The sequence below is a fragment of the Pararge aegeria genome, chromosome Z (assembly GCF_905163445.1).
Source record: "Pararge aegeria chromosome Z, ilParAegt1.1, whole genome shotgun sequence".
Taxonomy (NCBI): domain Eukaryota; kingdom Metazoa; phylum Arthropoda; class Insecta; order Lepidoptera; family Nymphalidae; genus Pararge; species Pararge aegeria.
The window spans coordinates 1,927,770-1,950,327 of record NC_053208.1 but is presented as its reverse complement, the minus strand read 5'-3'; the positions used below and the strand labels follow the sequence as shown (position 1 = coordinate 1,950,327).

At 37.1% G+C, this 22,558-nt stretch overlaps 1 protein-coding gene across 1 annotated transcript; it reads right to left on the bottom strand.

Annotated features, from left to right (window-relative positions):
- Window positions 1-113: 113 nt before the first annotated feature.
- On the bottom strand, window positions 114-20,896 carry LOC120636330 (glutenin, high molecular weight subunit PW212-like). The gene is made up of 4 exons (XM_039907760.1): window positions 20,627-20,896; window positions 17,682-20,317; window positions 11,613-11,709; window positions 114-215 (listed from the first exon to the last, which is right to left on the bottom strand). The coding sequence occupies exons 1-4, from the start codon at window positions 20,672-20,674 to the stop codon at window positions 114-116; spliced, it is 2,883 nt and encodes a 960-aa protein (XP_039763694.1). The 5' UTR covers window positions 20,675-20,896.
- Window positions 20,897-22,558: the final 1,662 nt, after the last annotated feature.

Here is a 22,558-nt window from a genome sequence, read left to right as displayed (position 1 = left end):
GAGAGTGCACCAGATTACATACAATCAACGAAATCGCCTTCGATTTAGTTTTATGGTCGTACACGTGCAATCTGCCGCTTGCGCCGTGTATGGTGGCCTTTATAAAAGAACACTTACTTGTAGTATCCCTGGGGCACTTGTTGCTGCTGTTGTGGCCGCGGCGCCGCATAGTCGGCTTGGGACTCTGGCCGAGGCTGCATGTTTTGCAAGAATTCCTAATTAAAGCGATACATTCGTAAATTAAACTAAGATAATAAAATATCCCAATATAAAAATTCTGTTAGCTTTATCTACGATGAGACAGGATAGTTAGATTATTAGTATCTAAATCTGTGTGTATATTACCCTGATTTAATAACAAAGATCTTGTGTTAACAAAAAGGCATAGTCGGTGGCCACCGTAGTGGTGTTCCGTTTTGATGATATGGCCGAACACTGCCAAATGTCGTTTTAGTTCAGTGGAATGTGTAGTCATTAACTACGCCTGTTTATTAAATATAAGATTTTTGTTATTATGTATGGGATTAAAACTGTTTTTTTGTTTTCAGCTTTCACGTAACACGCACGTAAAACGTTCGTTGTACGTAACTAAAGGATTTAAACTTTATATATATATATATATATATATATATATATATATATATATATATATTCATATATATTTCCTTTTTTACAGGCTCCCCGCTTAAGTACAATCATGTCTCACGAAAAGTTATGATCAATAATATGTTAGGCGCTTACTTAAAAGATGCAACTGCTCTCTCGCTCTAAATTTGAAATGAAATTGCGAAGATAATAGTAAATGATTACAACAAGACGAAATTTCATCTAAGTACAGTATATCGTAATACCTGAAAATCTATTACATATCTACATTTGATACCAAACTCTACACATTTCTTTTAAATAAATATCTGTACTTAAATTTCATTTTGCGTAGTTTTTATATCAAATCTGGCATATGGGATTTACCGTGGCGTCATACGAACATTCGAAAAGCTAAAATGTGGCCAACATACCATATATTAAGTCGGCTCAATGGGAACTACAAAAAAATTAAATTTACAAAAACCCCATTTCACCACAGACGAACGGTTAAATTTCTTTTTGTAGTATATAGGTGAGTAGTTTTATAATCAATGTTAAACCATGGCCATTTAGAAATAAACGATTGCTAAGGACTAAGTATAGTTATTTCCCAAGTATATTACACATACACTTGTCACTTTAAAAATCTTGAACATCGTGTTTGCTATATTGGTTTTATTGTGACGTCAAAAAGCTACGAACACCTGGGTCGTTAAAAAGAAGACAACGTAATCAAGATACACGTTTTAAGATGCAGGAACTGTTTGTAAAACTAAATATGAATAAATGAATTTTATTTATTTCTAACCTCGCTGTAATAAAATACTTAATGTGTGTTTAAACGCATCGTTCAAAATTATGCCCGAAATGACCTTAGGTATCATTTTATAAACACATTTGTACTTTATGTAATTTATGTTAAAAATGGTAATCTTAGTATAAAAAAATATTTTTTTAATTGGTATACACATTTTGTTTATAAAGACTAATGTGTGTAACTATATTTATAATAAATATATTGCGAAGCTTCCGTAAGTAAGTATAATTATAAAATTAAATACAAAAATATAATAAAAAAACTTTCATTTCAAATAATTAGAAAAATCGGAACTACCTAAAACTACAAAAAATAAATATGATTATTTTTGACTATCGTTTTAACTTTACGAAATTGGACCAATATTCTTTGGATAAGTTGAGAAAATTGCTGCTAGTAGTAGAAAGTTGAGTACCACCAGCTTCTACTAATGCCTTAATTTTACGTTGTCTACGTAAGTTTTTAGGTGATCAAGGGTTTACTTTTCAAATATTTTTTTAAATTTCCAAGTGAAACTCGTATTCCATAATTACTGGTATTTTTTGCTATTCAATATGTCACTGCTATAAAATTATTTTCGGTGATAGCGGTTCGCCTTGTTTAACACCACGGTTAATAGGGATTGGTGGAATTGAATCTAGTCTTATCTTTCTCGTACCACCTTTGTATACATATTTTAGTGTGTTTATGTATTGTTGATCATGGTGTTTCATACTATCAAAGGTTTGATAATCGATAAAAGCTACATATAACATGTTTTCGGTATTAATGGAACTTGCCTATTAGCATTTCGATAGCATGATCAGTCAGCCTTTGAAAACCCGTTTCTACAGCCAGCTTGTTCAATTGATTGGTTAAACTCCATTCTTACTTTTATTCTTCTCTCAATTAATGTCTCTCAATTATTCTTCTTTCAATTAACGCAAATAGTTTGTGGAGGCAAGGTAATAAACATATTGGGAGATAGTTTGCTATATTGTGTATGTAATATGATTTTGGTTCCACCCATCGTCTAGGCGCAATTCCCGTTTGATAAAATTAAATCTATTTAGTTTTTTGTAGACCCATCTGGCGATCACCATTCTCCACCTTAATTTCTCTTTTTTCTGTATGAATGTGCTTAAAATAGGTAGATTGTTTTCATGTGCAAAGTCTATTACTGCTTAAACTTTTTTGTTCCTAGTTCTTGGTTTTGCTTTGTTAATTTTAGTAGTTTATAGTTTCTAGTTTCGCAGAACTCTAGGTGATCTTTGGCTGATGCATCGGTGATGCATATACTCGTACTTGCATGACAGATAAGTTATATTGATTAATTAAAAGGTATATGATCTTAACTCTTTCTGAAACTCGTTGTAACTAATGATGTATTTTGTAGGTATTTCTTTACAATAAAGCCGACAGTAGTACTCGCAGTTCCTATGTAAAAAAAGGATAAAATCTGCATATTCCTATATCAAACTTCCTAGTCGTTCGACTACAGATAGTCCAACTACGTCTTATTTCATTTATTTTTCGGCTTTATCGTCCATAGGAACTAAGAATAAATCCGTTATAGGTTGTGATGTAGAAACCACTGAATTTGAGTTCTTTGTATTTTTAGTAAGTTTATCAGGTTTGGTCTACAACTCCCTCGATGACCAGGTTTGGGAGCGCGGTTTTTTTGTAATAATATTTTGGTGTTCTAAACAGTATTAGCGAAGTAAGCTCATCCATTCTTAGGTCGCACTATATTTATATTTGAATTTATGGGATTGGAATTCTATCTATATTTCTTGTGTGATTGACGCTAATACGTTAACTTTTTAGGGGTTTTTTAGCACAGTGGGGATTTTGTGAACTGTATGGAGTGGTTTCTTTTTTATAATTAACGGTGAGCTCATCATATTTCCGATAAGCTATGTATATTTTATCAAATACAATTTTTGTTTATTTTTCGGATCTTTTGTGGAATTCGTCTTGAATGTAAGATTTGTCCCAGCATTGTTATCATTCCGATACAGAGATGGGTCTTGATTTATTTTCCGCACTTCAAAATCTATTCGCAGGCAGATATTTGGAGAATCTTCTTCAATTCCGAATAGGTATGTCCAGTCCACTCTCTTATATCGTCGAACCACTTCGTGCTCGGTCTCCCTCTCTTTTCTCGGTAATTTTCCCTTCAAGGACCAACCTTGGAAACTCGAACAGAGATATTCAGTGTAGATGACTGAAAAACGAAACCTTCCTTTGTACGACGGTTGTGCTTATTTTCCGTTGGCATTTGGCCTTTCGTAATACTTGAGCGTTTGAGATGAATTGTCCCCATGATATTTTAAACATTTTTCGTAATGACTACATCTCAAACGCTTGCAAACGTCTACAACTTTCCTCCTTTAAAATCCATGTTTCGCATCCATATAAAAGAGTAGACCAGACATAGCACTTAAGAATTTTAGGGTTACACAAAATTTTTGACATTTTGTAAAAAGCTGCCTTAGCTTGTCCAATTGTACATGTAAAATACCTACCTCAATATTAAAATTTACTGTCAGCTTTAATTTCAAATCCCCGAAGCTTTAGAAGGTATTAGAAATAAGCGTGGTTTTAATTTTATTTATATTTATATTTAACCCTGTGCCTCTGCATTTACTTTTCCAGTTCATTATTTCTAATGTTTAATATTTATCTTGGCCCTTTCTTTTTCTTCAATCTCGATCAAAACTAAGTTTCTTTGTACGTTCAGTTTGTTTATGACACTCATCTTTTTCTCTTGGCCACCTAGCTTCAAACTCAGATCTTTTATCTTTTTAGGTCTTCAAATTTCCTGTTAACAAGATATCTTTTGTTCTGAAGTGGCAATGCGCGATTCATCATCATCATATCAATCCATTCCCGGCCCACTACAGGGCACGGGTCTCGTACCACAATGAGAAGAACGCACATAACTTTAGAAGTGCGTGCGAGGCTTCGAACTCTGCCCCCCGACAGTCATCGCGATTCAATCGCGGTTAATTTCATTAATGATTCAATCGCATTTAATGTCTGGCTAAAGTCATGTTGCATTTCTCTAAATAATTTTTTACCTCATCCATTATTGCGTAAAAACTTAATTGTGTTCATTTAAATTTAATAAGTTAGCGCCCTCTGTTGAAATAATGGTGTACTGCGTAGTACGGTGGTTGCGGTCTGCAATAGATGGCAGATCTTACGTTGTAAGTAATTAGTTTTGGCTTCTCTCGCTAGATGGCGCTGGTCTCACTACATCGTTATATGACTTGGATATGACTATAGTCGTAAAAATGTAATAGGCCCGTTTTGACATTTGTCATCGCGACGTAACTAGTTATGTAACCATGAGACTCTGTACTCGATACTCACGATAAATCAATTCAAGTTTGTATCAGTACTCGATTGATATTATTATGTATTGTAAAGTGTTCGTTCGTTCAAAGTATTCCTTTAACTTCACAACCAATACGCGTGACTGGCTGTTGATTATACGTCCACTTTTCAACATGTTGAAACAGAGTTAGTACTATATAACAACAAACACAAAACTCGAGTCAAATCACTATGTTTAAATTAATGTCCAAAATAGAAGAGCCATAGTTAACGTAATAGTAAACAATATATATCAAACTTAAACGAGCGCACAGTCAACTTTACAAGATGAGGAACGAAAAACTGCGCAGTGCGCGCGGGGACGCTTCAGTCATGTGCCGCTTGTTCAGATACATCATCTCAGACTCATTATTTAGAACCCATTTTAAGAACCAAGCACATTCTTTGCAGTAAAGATAACTACACAATATTTAATTTCGATATTCAGTAAAAAAATGGTTACAGCTCTAGTATAAAAAAAAAAAAAAGACTGAGAACGTAACTGTTTTCGGAACGTTTCGCAACAATTATAAATTGCATGCTACTATGAAATAAGCGCAAAAAGAATACTCGCGATATATTCTTTCATATTATTTAACGTCCCAAAAAAATTTACGTATTTTTTAAAACACTGTATGTAATTGATTTTTATTTTTTTGTTTCTTTCAGTTTCGTTCCAAGTTACATTCTATGGTCTTTCACAAATGTCAAAACGGGCCTATTATATTTTTCCGACTATAGCAGTTTCAAATTAGCTGAATTTAATTTGGTTTTAAATGTTGTTTAATCTCTTAGGTTTAATAATTTATTGGTTGTACCGTTATTCTAATAAAGTTATAGAATTACGAGTTTTTTTTTTATTTAAAAGTTATATTTTCTTCTTTTTGGGAGTTCCTACCGTGTGAAAATTCTGAACAACTCAGCCTATGGTATTCAATAAAATAAGAAATCCCTAATTATGCATTCTTTTACTTTGTTAGTTAGTATGTTTACAGATAAATTCAAATTCAAAGACCATTGATAAATTATTTAAATATATATAAAAAATGCTAGTTGCGTATGCATTTAATAAATAATTGTCATTTTGAAATAACAATTAGGCACTTCAATTCAATTTATTTGTATTGGCTATTTTAAACTCACTAACTGACTACCAATTTTATTTTTAGTCAGATGTATTATTTTATACCTAGTTAATGCAAAATTATTTTTAAAAAATCATTAAAGCTAGACGTAATTGAATGAAAACAAGCACATTTATCAGCGATTTCGAAAAATAATGACGTATTTTCCATCACACTTGCTCGTAACGTTGATAAAATCACATCGCATTTTAATCACTTCCGTTTTTTACTTAACAATACCGCTCTCGTATTTTTGATATTGCGTGCCACCTTGGTAGCACTGTGTTTTTCTTCTTACACCAATGAACAGTTTATATGCGCATAATATTAATTTATGGTAAACTAGCGGATGCTTGCAACTTTGCACGCGTGAAAGTACATAGTACGTAAAACTATGCCCTTTAATCGTAGTATGTACCCGTTGAACTATATTTAAGAAATATGCCATAAAAATTGATTCCTTTATTATCACACATTCTACATCGGGGATGGTTAAAAAGCTTTTGTTAAGAACTGACTAGATTTGAATACCCGGAGTTCAAAAACATAGGACTTTCGCACTATCACCCAAACCCCGATTCATCTGTGTCGGGGTACTTTTTAAAGACACAATTTCATAGCTCCCTCTTATACTTTTAAGTATGTCGAAAAAGCTGTTATTTTGATATAACAGACTTTCACTTCAATTTATATTTATTGTTTTGTATCACATTTATATCAGACTACCAGGGGTTAGTACTAATACTAATAAATGTAATATCTATTTTAATTCACATAACTAATGTTGCTAAATACTAAGCGTTAAACCCAGTGCTCATATTTAGTCGTTTAGACAATCGTTTAATTTTACCAAAGTTAATGAAAAATATTGTTAGTATCGTTTTATTTTACCCTTGACCTAGATGCCGTATTCTATATTTTTTTTTTTCTGTTTTTATCCCGCGATCAGTACTGGACTATGAGCAGATGTGTTCTTAGATATTTAATTTATTTTATGATAATTTCCCATTGGAAATTGAGGAGAGTCTGGTTTAATATTTCTTTAAAAAGTAAAAGTTAATTAATAAAAATAGCCTTGCAAGTGTGTAGAAAAATCGTCGTGTGATAAGCTTGTTTATTGATCATACACTCACTCTCGGCTCGCTTATCGCCTGACTGCATTGCATCGTCTTGAATGCAACAACCAACAAAACACACTATAGTCGTAAAAATATAATAGGCCCGTTTTGACATTTGTCATCGCGACGTAACTAGTTATGGAACCATAAGACTCTGTACTCGATACTCACGATAAATCAATTCAAGTTTGTATCAGTACTTGATTGATATTATTATGTATTGTAAAGTGTTCGTTCGTTCAAAGTATTCCTTTAACTCCACAACCAATACGCGTGACTGGCTGTTGATTATACGTCGACTTTTCAACATGTTGAAACAGAGTTAGTACTATATAACAACAAACACAAAAATCGAGTCAAATCACTATGTTTAAATTAATGTCCAAAATAGAAAAGCCATAGTTAACGTAATAGTAAACGGGCGCACAGTCAACTTTACAAGATGAGGAACGAAAAACTGCGCAGTGCGCGCGGGGACGCTTCAGTCATGTGCCGCTTGGTCAGACACATCAACTCAGACTCATTATTTAGAACCCATTTTGAGAACCAAGCTTATTCTTTGCAGTAAAGATAACTACACAATATTTAATTTCGATATTCAGTAAAAAAATGGTTACAGCTCTAGTATAAAAAAAAAAAAGACTGAGAACGTAACTGTTTTCGGAACGTTTCGCAACAATTATAAATTGCATGCTACTATGAAGTAAGCGCAAAAAGAATACTCGCGATATATTCTTTCATATTATTTAACGTCCCAAAAAAATTTACGTATTTTTTAAAACACTGTATGTAATTGATTTTTATTTTTTTGTTTCTTTTAGTTTCGTTCCAAGTTACATTCTATGGTCTTGCGCAAATGTCAAAACGGGCCTATTACATTTTTCCGACTATAGTGTCATTATATACTATTAATCACCTACATACAAATCTTTGAAAGTTTTATTAAATGAAAAAAGGTTTTTTTATATAAAATATCAATAGCATAAAAACCAGACAGTGCCGGAATGTGAGTTTACCGCACTTTTACGTGTAATCTAGATATAATATAACAATTAACTTTATTACTAGCTACAAATCTGTTTAATAACAGGGGCTCTGGGTCCTCAAATTCTTTTTTTTTTTTTTAATTTTCTAACAGAAAGCTAAAAAAAACCTGGAATATAATGTTTTGTTTGCACTAAAAATAAAATTATTAAAACTAACGGACTGTAGATTTTTTTTTACTAAATTTATGGATTGGTTGGGGGAATTCCCCATTTTGCGGATGTTTTTTTTTTAAAGTTGTGCGTTAACGGTTATATATAGGCGAAAGCTTTGTGAATAGTAGCGCAATAGAATATTACTTAAATTAAACGAGTGACGTACTACTTGTTGTATGTTGTTAATAATTAGCGAAACGTATAAATAAATACTAAACTGCGGAAATCTGATTTAGCATTAGTGTAATTGCGTAATTCTCTGAAATGTGAATGCGATATCGCTCGGCGTTAAATAGCGTATAACTCTGCTATGATGTTATGTTAATTTTAATTGTCTGTTAAATTGCACAATTTCCGGTAATAGTGTCTTTTATTTCACTAAAAGTTAGCCCTTGACGAAGATTGTAGCGGGTTCACCTATTAGGGTTACGGCAGTTTTGTTAGACGCTATGGGATGCTAAATTGCTAGAAAGCGGCAGGTTTTTGTCGGTAGGGCTAGCCTCAGTTAATGCCTCCCACCATACTAGACCAGACAACATTCTGGAATTATAAATTTCGTCACTGTCGGAGATTTATCTGCACCAGGGTGCACCAGTGTAGGTTTATTCCTCAAATGTCAAATTCGTGAAATTTCAAATCGTAATAATCAAGTACTTAACTTAACAACGCAAAATTACTGAGGCGCTGCGAATTTAACCCGTTATTTTTTCCCCCGGAATGAAAAAGATACGCTAAATAATTCTAGTGTCAGAGAGGGAAATCTTTTAGTTTATCGGTACTACACGAACATTCACATTTCGATTTTTTATTTTTAGCAAATAGCATAGCAATTAGTAACATGCTAAAACACGATATCCCGCAGACTAAGGAAATTTACGAAAATTAGCATCAATTTATCATAGCTACTTTTCACTACGGGCTATAGTATTATGTAGGTAACCTCATGTTTTTGGATGTTGATTGCACGCATGCACAGCTTCTCGGTACTTTTCAGCAACCAAGACCCATATGCGTTATCTGCGTAGTTTAAGTCAAAGTCAAGTTTTTCCTTATTAAAATACCAAACAATATAATCTGTCATTAAAATAGTGACTTCCCCGCGGGCAGCGAGTGGTCTACCCGTCGTCGCTCGGTGTATACTTCTTCGACACAATTCTGAAAAGTTTGTATTTAGACAAACAGTTCGATTTGCCACTTACTTTTCAAAGACGAATGCAGTATTTTCATATTAGATGAAAGAGAAAAAAAAAATAAACTTATACGATAGTTAACGTATAAGTATCAATTTCAATAAAAATATTATCCTTAAACATTATTTTTAGACTAGTACTACCCTGCCGACAAAGATGTATAGCTATTTAACGTTCCAGTACGATGATGCGTAGAAAGCGAACAAATTCTTCACGTCAGAAACAGATTCAGAGAGAGGACAGAGATAATTTATAAGACAATATCATAAACCCCTGAAATTAAATAAAAACAATTTAATCAATGAAATTCAAAGAGGATATAAACACTACGTGTGTAAGTATCAATATGCCTAAATCTGTGGTTTACATGTGTGTGGTACATTTGTCAGTCAGTTCAAGTAATGAGACAGAAAATGATTTTAAAACTAAAACCTATTTTACTAATTTTCCTTTGATTAATAATATTTTTGTCGCACCTTCATTTTTTTAACTACACCCACATCGTTTCAATTTCCTCTATAGTTTTTTTAACTTTTTTGTTTGCCGATTTTTTTTTCCTGCTGGCTTTACTTTGATTAGCCCATTTACAATCAATGCGATTGAACCACTGCAAAATCGCTGTATTGAACTAAACTGACCACAGAAACTGACAATTAAAAAAAGATCCAAGTAGAATCGTTGAGATAACAGGGATAACTTATTATTGTTGGAGATATTGAAATTAAACAACCTCGGCATAAAAAAATTGCTAACACTCGCTTAGGGAACTTGTTGAATTACACTTAGTGTTATATTATCTATGGTTGAATTAGGAATCAATTCCAACCTAGCAACAATGCAATCGGCATTTGCCTATAAAACGTAGCTGACACTATTGTTTTGCAGTCATTTTATCGTCTTACGTCTAGCAGCGAACGAGTGGCGTTTGGCCGCCATCTTGTGATTAATAATTGTCTGGTGTATTTCTTTGTTTTCGTGTAAAATTTAACCTACCTTTCAGTTTGAGATTATGTCTAATCTTTTTTCTTTTAATTATTATCCCTTCTGATTGTTAACAATAATATATTAGAAGGAAATGCTAACAGGAGGTCGCGCGGCGCGCGCATATCCGACCGAAGATTGCCGAGACGAGCGATACGAATTGATTAACTACGGCCTCGCTACACGAGTCACGGCGGAAGGTAAAGTCTAGGTTCTTCGGCCGATCGAATCGATTCGATTTTAGAGATAATATATTAATTAAAATTTTAACCCCCGACTTATAGTTTAGTTTAGATTATTCTACTAGTCAAGGCCTTTCATTTGATATCCATATTACGGGAGTAGTAAAAAAATATGTAATTTGCCATTTTGTGGCGACGGCCATCTTGGCCGGATTTTCACCAAACATAGCTACAACCCATAGAACCCTAAGAACCCATAAAAGAGTTTAAACCCATTGGGAAAACCATTATTTTTATACTTTTAGCAGTAACCTAACTAGACACGAAATTACATTGGATTCTGAATCCATTGTAGTAGTCTTTTTTAGACTCACTGGCAGTGGACTAATGCAAATTTCTTTCAACGACCCGTATTTGTGTAACAATTAATAAAGGTCGGGAATAAAATTTGTTTTTTAAATATTATTTTCTAGAGCTGCTTAGCTTCTTTCAGTTTCCTTTGGGCCACAAAAACTTCATAAAACGCTTTCTGATATGTGCTTTTCTGCTTGGTCTAATTAGTTTTTAAATTTGTCTTTGTGTGATTTCGTCTATTATGTATTCTCAATAACTTAAGAGTCTTTATTTGAGTTCTTCTGTTTGAAACTACACTTGATGAAGGTCAGTAGTGTAAAAGAAGCAGTATTGCCAACTTAACGCAATACGCTCTTAATTGAACGCTAAGTATATTGGTGCAATCGAGCAGATTCTTGATCTGATAATTTAGGTAATTTTCTAGATTCTTATATTGTTTCTCTTAATTGTTAATATCTAAGATGTGTATTGTTGTATATGTGTATATTGATGGTTACTTACTTTTTAATTTTTATTCGATTACTAGTTAACCGTTGAATGCATTAAGATGATACCGGACTAACCTGTCTGGGGGTCTTTGCAGTTATATTCAACCCATACCTGAAATCGGTTTCTTTGCGGCATCGTACCGGAACGCTAAATCCGATGGCGGTAGGTACATCTTTTAAAAAAATACAATGTTATTCCTTAACTACTTACCGGGTTGTTGAGATCAGGATATCCGTTGAACTCGTCGTCTGAGGCACTCCTGCTGGAATCCATGAGACTCTCGTTATCACTATCGTCGGAGTCTTCCCTGTGGAAAACATAATACATTGTAAATATCCACCTAATATCCCCATAAACACAAATTATTGAATATTAATTTAAGGAAATATGACGTATAAAATTTAACAATTAGTAATATATTTTTTTATTCACAGTCTAAACAGTAGTCTAACCAGTAATTAAAAAGGGTAATTTTCATTCGGGAAAAAAATAATCGAACAAAATTTTAAGAAGTACAGTAAGTACCTTCCGAACTAGGTTCCTAGGTAACCTAATTCTGTTTCGCACGTTATAGGTACTTCATTTATCGCTTAAAAGTCATACTCTTTTACTGGATTTACAAATAATTTACTTGATTTCAATAATAAAGATGGCAACTCAAGTTGCCGTGTCAAGGCGTAACTAACAAAGACCAGATTTGCGGCGGCGCGCAGTCTCGCAGCGGACGGCGCAAGTTCAAAATTATTGATTCAAAGCGCCGCAGCGCCGGGCTTGTACCTATATCTACATGAATATTATATACTCCGACAGGTAAAATATTGTGATATCAAATTAAACCCAACCCCCCCCCCCCCCCCCCCCCCTCCTTTGTCTCTAGAACATTCGAACCGTGCACCGTTTCGCGATAAAAATAGCCTATTGTCGTTCTTCAGCCCGTGAACCTATAACTACCTACCTATTTGGATAGAAAAGATACTTTGCGGATATCCATGATATAAGTTCTTGTTTGGGGACTAACAATAATATGACAGGGGCTAGATTGATCTTAAGAGATTCAAACGCTCGACGTGTGGAATTGCTCGGATTACGCATGAAGGGTAAGCACTGAACCGGGAAGGTCTGCTTACAATTTAGTACCGGGCTATGATCTCGAGCAGTTCGCATAGATACCAATCAGGGATCCCGATATTGAGGATCATACCCATCTTTAACAGAGCTTTTACCAGTCAAGGGCCAAAGCATTAAGAATCCTTTAAAGATCATAAGGTTTCAGATATAGAGAAAAGTTTTAACGAGTCCTGCAGATAGTTAAAGAACGTCATAATCAGTGCAAAAATATTGACAAAGTTGGAGAGAAACTAGTCATGGATTCGGGGAAACTTTTGTCGTTCTAGACCTCGTACTCGTACCTCTTTAGGCAAACCTTGGGCCCCAACCGCTAAGGACAAAGCCAAAATCCCTAGGCTACCTTCTTTGCTTTAACATCTTCGCTTGATGTCGGTGGGAGAACATCTTACACCACACAAATTCGTTTCTCCAAGATGATATGCGCAAGGCACCTCTCACTCGTGACGTCAACAAGGCCAGTGGGCAAGAAGTGGGTATACTTGTAGTCGCCAGATCCAATTGCAGTCACCAAAAGAAGAACTACTGAAAATACTGAAAGAACCGGAAAATACCGGTTCCTTAAGGAAACTTCCGAAGTTGTTCTGGTCCTAAATAAAGACCGGTTCTAGGAGCCCTATGAAATGAAATGAAATATTTATTTTGCTAAATATGGGTCCTACACGCTAGATTACAATTTATTCCGCTATAACTGACTTTTAATTATAGATACTGTTTTAACGCGGATAATACGATTCCTTAGTTGTCGAAAATAAAAAAGTATGCCATGTGTTTGTACCTTAGGACTTTTGGACTTTTAGGTCTAGGGGGAAATGAAATGGAACGAAGATGAAGTCTGGTAACGTTTTATACACTTTGAATACGACTTCATTGATGCATGTGAGAAACTAAAGATATTGAACTATGTAACTGTAATTAGTGTATACCTAAATACCCATTACCGCCCCGTTACAGGGCACGGCTCTACTCTCAAAAAGTAAAGAGTTAAGACCATCCAACACGCTGCCGGGTGTTTGGTTCAAGAAATTGAAATAAATACACCTGATGACTCTTGTAAGACTTTAGTACAAGACCACAATAGCCAGTCAATTGTTGTCCAGAACGGACAAATGTCCAAGGACACTGGGATTTAAAATATTTGATCACTAATTTGCTTTGCTCTCTAAACAGACTAACTCAATCACGACGTACGCCTTCATTTTTAACACTTATCGGAGCCCTAAAACCTTCTTCACTTGTAAACCATGAGGAAAAGATGATGATCCTAATTAATAGTCTTAACAACGCAATTTTTATCAGGACAAATTAATTGATGTCTTCGTTTCCATTGAGTTAAGATACTTTGTATCTGCCAAAGAAATGCAACATTATATAGCGTCGTTGTTGGCTTGCAAATAAAATTTTAATGATACAGTTACAAGTATAACAAAGTCTACTGACACGCACACGAATCGTACTTCAATTATCACTTTATGTGTTGCTAACTCAAGTAAATTACTCTTATAAAATCTAATAATCTACAAAAGTAGATAATAAGACAACAGAGAAGCTCTTATTAGAATGAGAAATGGAACCGTTTGTGGAAAACCAATTTTGTGTATTACTGAAGTAGTATGTAATACACAACATTGTGAAGTGTGTTCCTCAGTGGTCACTACCACTCGTGGTCCCTTAATTTTTGTGTGTAACAATGTCACTTGTAAAGAACGAAAAGATGACCATTTAAAGGATATTGTACTGAGTGTTGTATGGAGAATGTACTGAGGCGATTTTGTATATTATCTGCTAGCGGAGTTATAGTATTCGAAGATTTCAAGGTTGCTAACTTTTTTAAATGCTTTTATTTTAATCATGCTTTTAGTGAACCAACTAGAACCACAGCCACCTCAGCATCTTATTTAGATAACATCCTACATCGACTAGATAATAAACAACGTTAAGGTCAGATCATTGCGGCTAACAAATTATTTTAACAATAGTACTATTAATCGAAATAAAAATAAACAAATTTTAAAATGTAACTTGAATATAACCCATAACTTGAAGTAAAAAAAGGTAGAATATCCCCTAAAATTCGTGTCCTTGCATTTAAAAACTGCCATCCCGAAAGCCTTTATGGTACTATTTTTAAAACAATAAAAAAACGAATTCTATAGAATATTTAATTACAAATTTTCAAGAAAAAATTTATCTTAGAACTGTAGGCATATACAAAAAGGCTCTATAAGCTGTACGTTGAAAAACAGTAGGTATAATGAGACGCAAACTTTATTCCAAAACATTTAACTTTATTCAAGCAAAATATCTACGTATTAAATATAATAGAAATAATATATAATATATATAATATAATAAGATAGAAAATTGTTAACGAATCTGTTAAAATAAAAATTACTAAAGAAATTTAAGTTAAATTTAAAATTCAAAAAAACATAGATGATCATTTTGATTTTTGATTTGATTTGATTTGATCATAAACATAGGTTAACGGTGCCCTGGAGTGCCCACAGAATGCAATTGGTGTTTTTTGTGATCTATCCAAAGCATTTGATTGCGCTGAACTTATAATTTACTACTTACTACTTAGACTATTAATTAAAGTCACAGAGTACACCAAACTTAACGTTGTCGCATAGGGCTCAATTTTAGGTCCTTTTCTATTTATGGTGTATGTTCTCTCTCATCTTTAATTTTTAAAACTAACAGAAGTACAGACAATTATGAAGCTGTAGACTGTGCTACATGAACGTAAAAAAATATGTGTTTTGAATTTATTGTACCAAAATGGTAATAAAGTTGATCGAAATTGATAATGGAGAATGGATGGATAATTCTAAACTTTTTTTGGGGAGTTACCTTGATTCACAAGCTTCAGTGCGACAAAAGCGGGTAAGCTCAGCTTAGCCTGCCTATGCTGTCAGGAAAATTAGACAGTTAACAGATGTATAATTTCGTACGTTATGTTGCTATGGGACAGAGCGGCTGATATAAAAAACTATATTTATACGACAGAAAAGAGCTGTACGATTGATATAGGTACTTATATCCGTTCGTGCAACATAAAAATATACAGGTAAACTTACAGTAGCTGGGCAATATGTATATCATAATATAATCTTTATAAAACAAAACATTAGTCACTAAAAGTGGATATAAGCAGACAATGGACTTACTGATAACGGAAATAATTAGTGGTATTGCATTTCAAATAATACAGAAATTTCTTGTGGTGTATGCTTTTATAACATGATACCGAAGATAATATTAAATTTACCTTTGCCTAAGTTTAAACAATGCTCAAATTAAAACACATCAATAACTAAATCGTGATTACTACGCCTTCATGTCTCACAAGATACACAAATGACTGTAACATGAGGTTTGAAAAGAGCAAGTTGCTTAGTTTCTTGCCGGCTTCTTCTCGGTAAAATCTGCTTTCCGAACCGGTGCAAGAGTCATTCAGAAGTGATTATAAGAATATATAGATATTTAATATTCAAATCATGACTATTCTCGTAATAATTTTGTTGTTTCGAAAGCATTAGGTACATATATGATAAGTACACGTTATGTTGTTGTCACGTGCAATTATGAACTTTACATTTCTAGCAAAAGGGTTTTTATCTTTGTGAAATATGAATCCAATACCTGGGCTTCGTAAGTACTTATCCAGACGTCTAAGAATTTTCAATAACATAAAGCTGAACTTGATATTTTTTTCTCAAATTAATGATTTATAAAATGTTCTTTTTAAACTCTTCAAATTATATTGAATGAAAACTTCGAAACCTCAAAAAGATACACTGACATGATAAAAATATATTTTCTTCGTTTGGTTTTGATAATATTACGACTTTTTAAAATTGTAAAGTTGTGGTTACTTAGTAAAAAGTACCTTTGAGAGGAAATTGTAAAACTGAAAAAAAACTTAGGATTTATCTGGTCGCCCTAGTGATAACACGCCTGTGTCTATTTTGCAGAGTTTGGTCTTCCTTGAATAGTTTACCACATACGAATTTGCCTTTAAATACAGATACCTTCTAATGTTTTTTAACCTTCAATTACCTTCCAATGGCATACATAAAATTTTTCAAAAGAATGGATACATTTTATGGTAATTCACAGGTACAAAAAAAGTTAGAGAGATGTAAACACAAAAGAGCAAGATAGGGAATCCAGACTGCTAGCCTTGTCGTTACATAGCGATTTCGTAAAAGGATATTACCATAGTTAAGATGTATGAGGTAGGTGGTCCAATCGGGTCTTTATTGTGTTAATGAGTCAACTTGTTAGGTATTTGGATATTTTGCCATCACACTCTCAACAGGGTAGTAACTACCCACGTAAGTAATCGGCTGAAGTATAATGGATTTTTTTTATACTAATAATTGACGCACCAAGCATATGGCTTCACTGGAGGGTAAGTGTAAAGCCATCGCCTATAAACAGAGCAAAAATTCGCAACGCAAGAGTGCAACCCGGCCTACAACGTACCGCCCTGTGCCATGATCCATCCTACAAAGTGACGAGCTTTGTCATGACAAGCTCCTACAAGATTTTGCCAATATAATAACTACTATAAATAAAGTAACGTTCGCTGCATATGGCAGTAGCGACAAGCAACCAAGCAAACGATTAATAAACGAGTCACTCAAAACGAAAAAATTAACCATTCGCGATATTATTCATGATTGTTCTGTATCGCAACAGTAGCGAGTTTCGGCAAAGGTTTCGCGTTTAGCTTTAGACATACTCGTAGTATAGTCTACATTATTTTTTCAATAAGTCGGGAGACTACTGTCATATGTGTAATGAGCACTCGTGCGCACAGAATGGGTAAATTATGGCATCGCTTGCGCGTCGGTTCTCTTAATGAGTATACTCAAAGAAGCTGACGAACTACTCATTGCACATAATATGCCTGTATGGCTGTGCTGTACCGCAACAGATTTGCTTTTACAAATATTATTAATGCAAGTACAGACTTGCATTAATAATATTTGTAAAAGGAAAGCGCAATTCGCATGTAATTGTCACAAAAAGCTCGAAATCGCACAGTTTCTAGCCCCCACGTAAAAAACGGTAACCCATGAAAATATAAAAGGTTATACTTACTCGTAGTCGACTCGGTGCAATGCAATACGTGCAGGATACCTCATTTGGATATTTAAACGTATGAATGCGGGTTGTGCTCCGTATGCCGCCTGTACTCCCATTGCGGCCTGTGCTCCCAGTGCGGCCATTGCTCCCCATGCAGCCTGTGCTCCCCGTGCGACCCGTGCTCCCTGTGCGGCAATCGCTCCCCATGCGGCCCGTGCTCCCCATGCCGCCTGTGCTCCCCATGCCGCCTGTGCTCCCCATGCCGCCTGCGGTCCCCATGCCGCCTGCGGTCCCCATGCCGCCTGCGGTCCCCATGCCGCCTGCGGTCCCCATGCCGCCTGCGCTCCCCATGCAGCATGTGGACATAGTGGCCGTGCTCCCCATGCAGCCTGTGCTCTCCATGCGGCATGTGCGTCCCGTGCTTCCTGAGCGGCCCGCGCTTCCTGTGCGGCCCATGCTTCCTGTGCGGTCATTGCACCCCATGCGGCCTGAGCTCTCCATGCGGCCTGTGCTCTCTGTACTGCCTGTGCTCCCTGTGCGATCCGTTCACCCTGTGCAGCCATTGCTCGCCATGCGTCCTGTGCTCCGTGTGCAGCCTGTGCTCCGTGTGCAGCCTGTGCTCTTTGTGCAGCCTGTGCTCCCTGCACGGCCTGAGTTCCCCGTACACTTTGTACTCTCTGTACAGCCTGTACAGGGTGTACAGGCTTGGTGTGGTGTGTAGCTTGTGCGCTCCGTATGCACTGTGCTACCCGTATGGCCTGTGCTACCCGTATGGCCTGTGCTTCTTTTGCGGCCTGTGCTTCTGATGCAGCTTGTGCGCCCGGTGTAGCCTTTGCTTCCTTTATGACTTGTGCTTCCTGTGCTTTCTGTGTTTTCTGTGCGGGTCGCAACTTACGACATGAAGGACATGTCATCAGGTTATTAAAATCCGTTGCGGCCTGTGCGCCCTGCGCTTTCGGTGTACTCTGTGCTTCCTGTGCGCCCATAGGTTCCTGTGCGCTCTTTGCGGCCTGTGCTTTCTGTTCAGCCTGCAATGCTTGTGTGGCCTCTGCTTCCTCTCTGGCCTGTGCTTCTAGTATGCCAAGCAAACAGCATGCAGGACACCTCAGAAGGTTCTCAGAATTTTCTTTAACGGCTTGTGCTCCCCGTGCACTGTCCACGTCCAGTGCACTCAGTGCAGCCTGTTCGCCCTGCACGCTCTGTGCGGCCTGTGTACTCTGTAAATCATGTTCGCCCTGTGGGCTTTGTGCAGCCTGTTCGCCTTGTGCGCTCTGTGTAGCCTGATCACCCTGTACTCTCTCTGCGGCCTGTTCGCCTTGTGCGGCTTTTGCGCTCCGTTCAGCTTGCTCGGCCTGTTCGCCCTGTGCTCTCTGTGTAGCCTGATCACCCTGTACTCTCTCTGCGGCCTGTTCGCCCTGTGCGGCCTTTGTGTTCCGTTCAGCCTTTTCGGCCTGTTCGCCCTGTGCTCTCTGTGTAGCCTGATCACCCTGTACTCTCTCTGCGGCCTGTTCGCCCTGTGCGGCCTTTGTGCTCCGTTCAGCCTGTTCGGCCTGTTCGCCCTGTGCTCTCTGTGTAGCCTGATCACCCTGTACTCTCTCTGCGGCCTGTTCGGCCTGTGCGGCCTTTGAGCTCCGTTCAGCCTGCTCGGCCTGTTCGCCCTGTGCTCTCTGTGTAGCCTGATCACCCTGTACTCTCTCTGCGGCCTGTTCGCCCTGTGCGGCCTTTGAGCTCCGTTCAGCCTTCTCGGCCTGTTCGCCCTGTGCTCTCTGTGTAGCCTGATCACCCTGTACTCTTTCTGCGGCCTGTTCGCCCTGTGCGGCCTTTGTGCTCCGTTCAGCCTGTTCGGCCTGTTCGCCCTGTGCTCTCTGTGTAGCCTGATCACCCTGTACTCTCTCTGCGGCCTGTTCGCCCTGTGCGGCCTTTGTGCTCCGTTCAGCCTGATCGTTCTGTTCGCCCTGTGCTCTCTGTGTAGCCTGATCACCCTGTACTCTCTCTGCGGCCTGTTCGCCCTGTGCCGCCTTTGTGCTCCGTTCAGCCTGCTCGGCCTGTTCGCCCTGTGCTCTCTGTGTAGCCTGATCACCCTGTACTCTCTCTGCGGCCTGTTCGCCCTGTGCGGCCTTTGTGCTCCGTTCAGCCTGTTCGGCCTGTTCGCCCTGTGCTCTCTGTGTAGCCTGATCACCCTGTACTCTCTCTGCGGCCTGTTCGCCCTGTGCGGCCTTTGTGTTCCGTTCAGCCTTTTCGGCCTGTTCGCCCTGTGCTCTCTGTGTAGCCTGATCACCCTGTACTCTCTCTGCGGCCTGTTCGCCCTGTGCGGCCTTTGTGCTCCGTTCAGCCTGTTCGGCCTGTTCGCCCTGTGCTCTCTGTGTAGCCTGATCACCCTGTACTCTCTCTGCGGCCTGTTCGCCCTGTGTGGCCTTTGTGCTCCGTTCAGCCTGTTCGGCCTGTTCGCCCTGTGCTCTCTGTGTAGCCTGATCACCCTGTACTCTCTCTGCGGCCTGTTCGCCCTGTGCGGCCTTTGTGCTCCGTTCAGCCTGTTCGGCCTGTTCGCCCTGTGCTCTCTGTGTAGCCTGATCACCCTGTACTCTCTCTGCGGCCCGTTCGACCTGTGCGGCCTTTGCGCTCCGTTCAGCCTGTTCGGCCTGTTCGCCCTGTGCGGCCTCTGCCTTAACATTAGGGGCATCAGGGGGGTTCTGGAAATAATTAAATAAATAACGTTTAACAAACAATTAAGTAGGTAGTAACTACAATTAACTTAAAAAAAGTAATCTCTAAACTGCAACAAAAAATTGCCTATAACTAAGCCTATAAACTAAGAGTACCTTAGACCACCGACCCGCAGTTGTGGTAGGTCTAATCTCCATATCGATCTTTGTAAGAGGCCAGATTAACTAGGCTGGTTCTGATGATAATACTAATAATGGTGGTGACGATGATAATAAAATTATGCTAGCCAATACCAAAAAAAATAAAATATACTATGTATTAAAAAAACAACTTACGTCCACAGGATCCTGATCCTTCCGTCCGTTTTGCTCTGGTTCGCTCATTTTGTTTAGCGTATATGACCGCGACCTAGACGATACGCTGAGCACCGGCAACTAACTGCTAGCCTCAACTAGCAATCTATAGCTCAGAACATCTATAGTAAATAATTTGCAGTGCGACGCGGAAATTACATCCCGGGCAGCCGACGATCAATAAATCGGCGCGACAACTGCGTAGAAACGCGACGGGGCGAGAGTGAACAGACGAGTGAACAATGAATTGAATGTACATAGGTAAACTATATTATATATACAGACGACTATGTTAAGGCACCTACACACACGCTGAGACAAGTGAAACAGAATGTTATCACTAATACTGCCAGGCACGAGGATACCAATAGTATTCATAGCATTTAACATTACATACATATTATGTAATGTGCCAAAAAAACATATGTAATGTAAACAGTATGTTCGCTAAATTCCATCAAAGGTGAGAGGGTGCCTCCTCCCACATCCATAATTCTGTCGGTTTTTATGAAGTGCGCAACGTATTTAATAATTATATCGATTTAAACCATTTTGCGCTACCTGTAAATATTTATCCCCTTAAAATCTCTCATACCTGGTTGTAATAGTTTTATGGCTGGTGGTTGATAGTATCTCAAATTTTATTACTTTCATCTGTGGTGTTTAACTTTAGTATTTACTATTTATGCTCTTTGGTATTTATTTAGGTTAGGTACCGTTACCGTGTCCGTTTGTTTGTCGTCTTCCTACATTTTAATAATTTTATTTTTCTGGCTGAATGCGCCAGTGGTGAGACTAGTTTGCCATACTTCGGCAAACGTCGTGTTTGTGGTGTGTTCAGCTTGAATAAGTTTATAAAAACAAATTATTATTTTTGATCTCGGGACTCACAGGCAAAGGTAAACAATGAATAATAACAAGATAGTTAACTAAACCTTTGTTTTGTTTCATTATTTAATTGATATTGCACATCAAGCTAAATATTCTAAATGTTATGAGTTGAATTTGTCTTGAACAACTGAGGTATACTTAATAGTGGCTTAATGCTCCTTCCAATAAGTTCTTTCTGAGGATAAAATCCCTTGCACGGTTATCCTTAATAATCATTGCTAATATTATAAATGCGAAAATGTATTGGTTTGTCCTTCCATCACGCCTTAAGTAAGCAATCAATCGACTACATTTTTGGCAGAGTTAGTTGAAAAGACGGAGAGTAACTTTGGCTATTTTTTATCTAGGAAAATAACGGGATTTAAAAAAAATAAAAATATTGACGTATGTTGGGACAGACTATGGACACTATATAATGATTTTTAAGTTACTTTTTCTTCAGCAGGAATAGAACAAAAATGACGCCTTATGAATCGCAAGCTTACTTTACAGGAAATGAGACTTACAAAGCAATAAATCCGCTTATATCTAAAGTTGGCGATTTTAGTCCATTCTATATAGCCATCGCTATCTGCTCTCTAATTTTTGGGTTTCTTCTGATACTGAACATTGTTTTCTGTTGCTCCCGATACTCGGACTATTGGCTGGACAGACATACAGGTATAGGTTTTTTTTTGGTCTTTGGTAAAATTTCTTTATGACTTGTTTAGCTGGTTGTTCTTTTTTTATTTTCTTGTTCTTCTTTTAGTTCTATCTTAGCACTATCCCATTCTCTTAAATAAATAAAATTATAATAGTAAAAGTAAATAAAATTCAAATCTCATAATTCAATAAAAGAAAGGCACATTTGTGGGCCTTTTCCATTATCATTGTTGATGGAAACCCCCACTGAACTATACTATATATGATCAGCGACTCCACATAAGCAGCCACCCCTGGACTTAACAGAGCTTGAGAGTCAATACCAATACACTCAATACATGCACCCTCAAAACACGGACCATAGTGAGGTTCACAGACACA

What these genes read in the sequence shown, in the direction of transcription:
- LOC120636330 (XM_039907760.1), bottom strand. Translation starts at nt 20,674, where the DNA reads ATGAGCGAACCAGAGCAAAACGGACGGAAGGATCAGGATCCTGTGGAC. An exon ending in AGGATCAGGATCCTGTGGAC is followed by an intron (nt 20,318 to 20,626) that starts GTAAGTTGTTTT and finishes AATTATTTCCAG; the next exon opens with AACCCCCCTGATGCCCCTAA. An exon ending in CGTTTAAATATCCAAATGAG is followed by an intron (nt 11,710 to 17,681) that starts GTATCCTGCACG and finishes TGTTTTCCACAG; the next exon opens with GGAAGACTCCGACGATAGTG.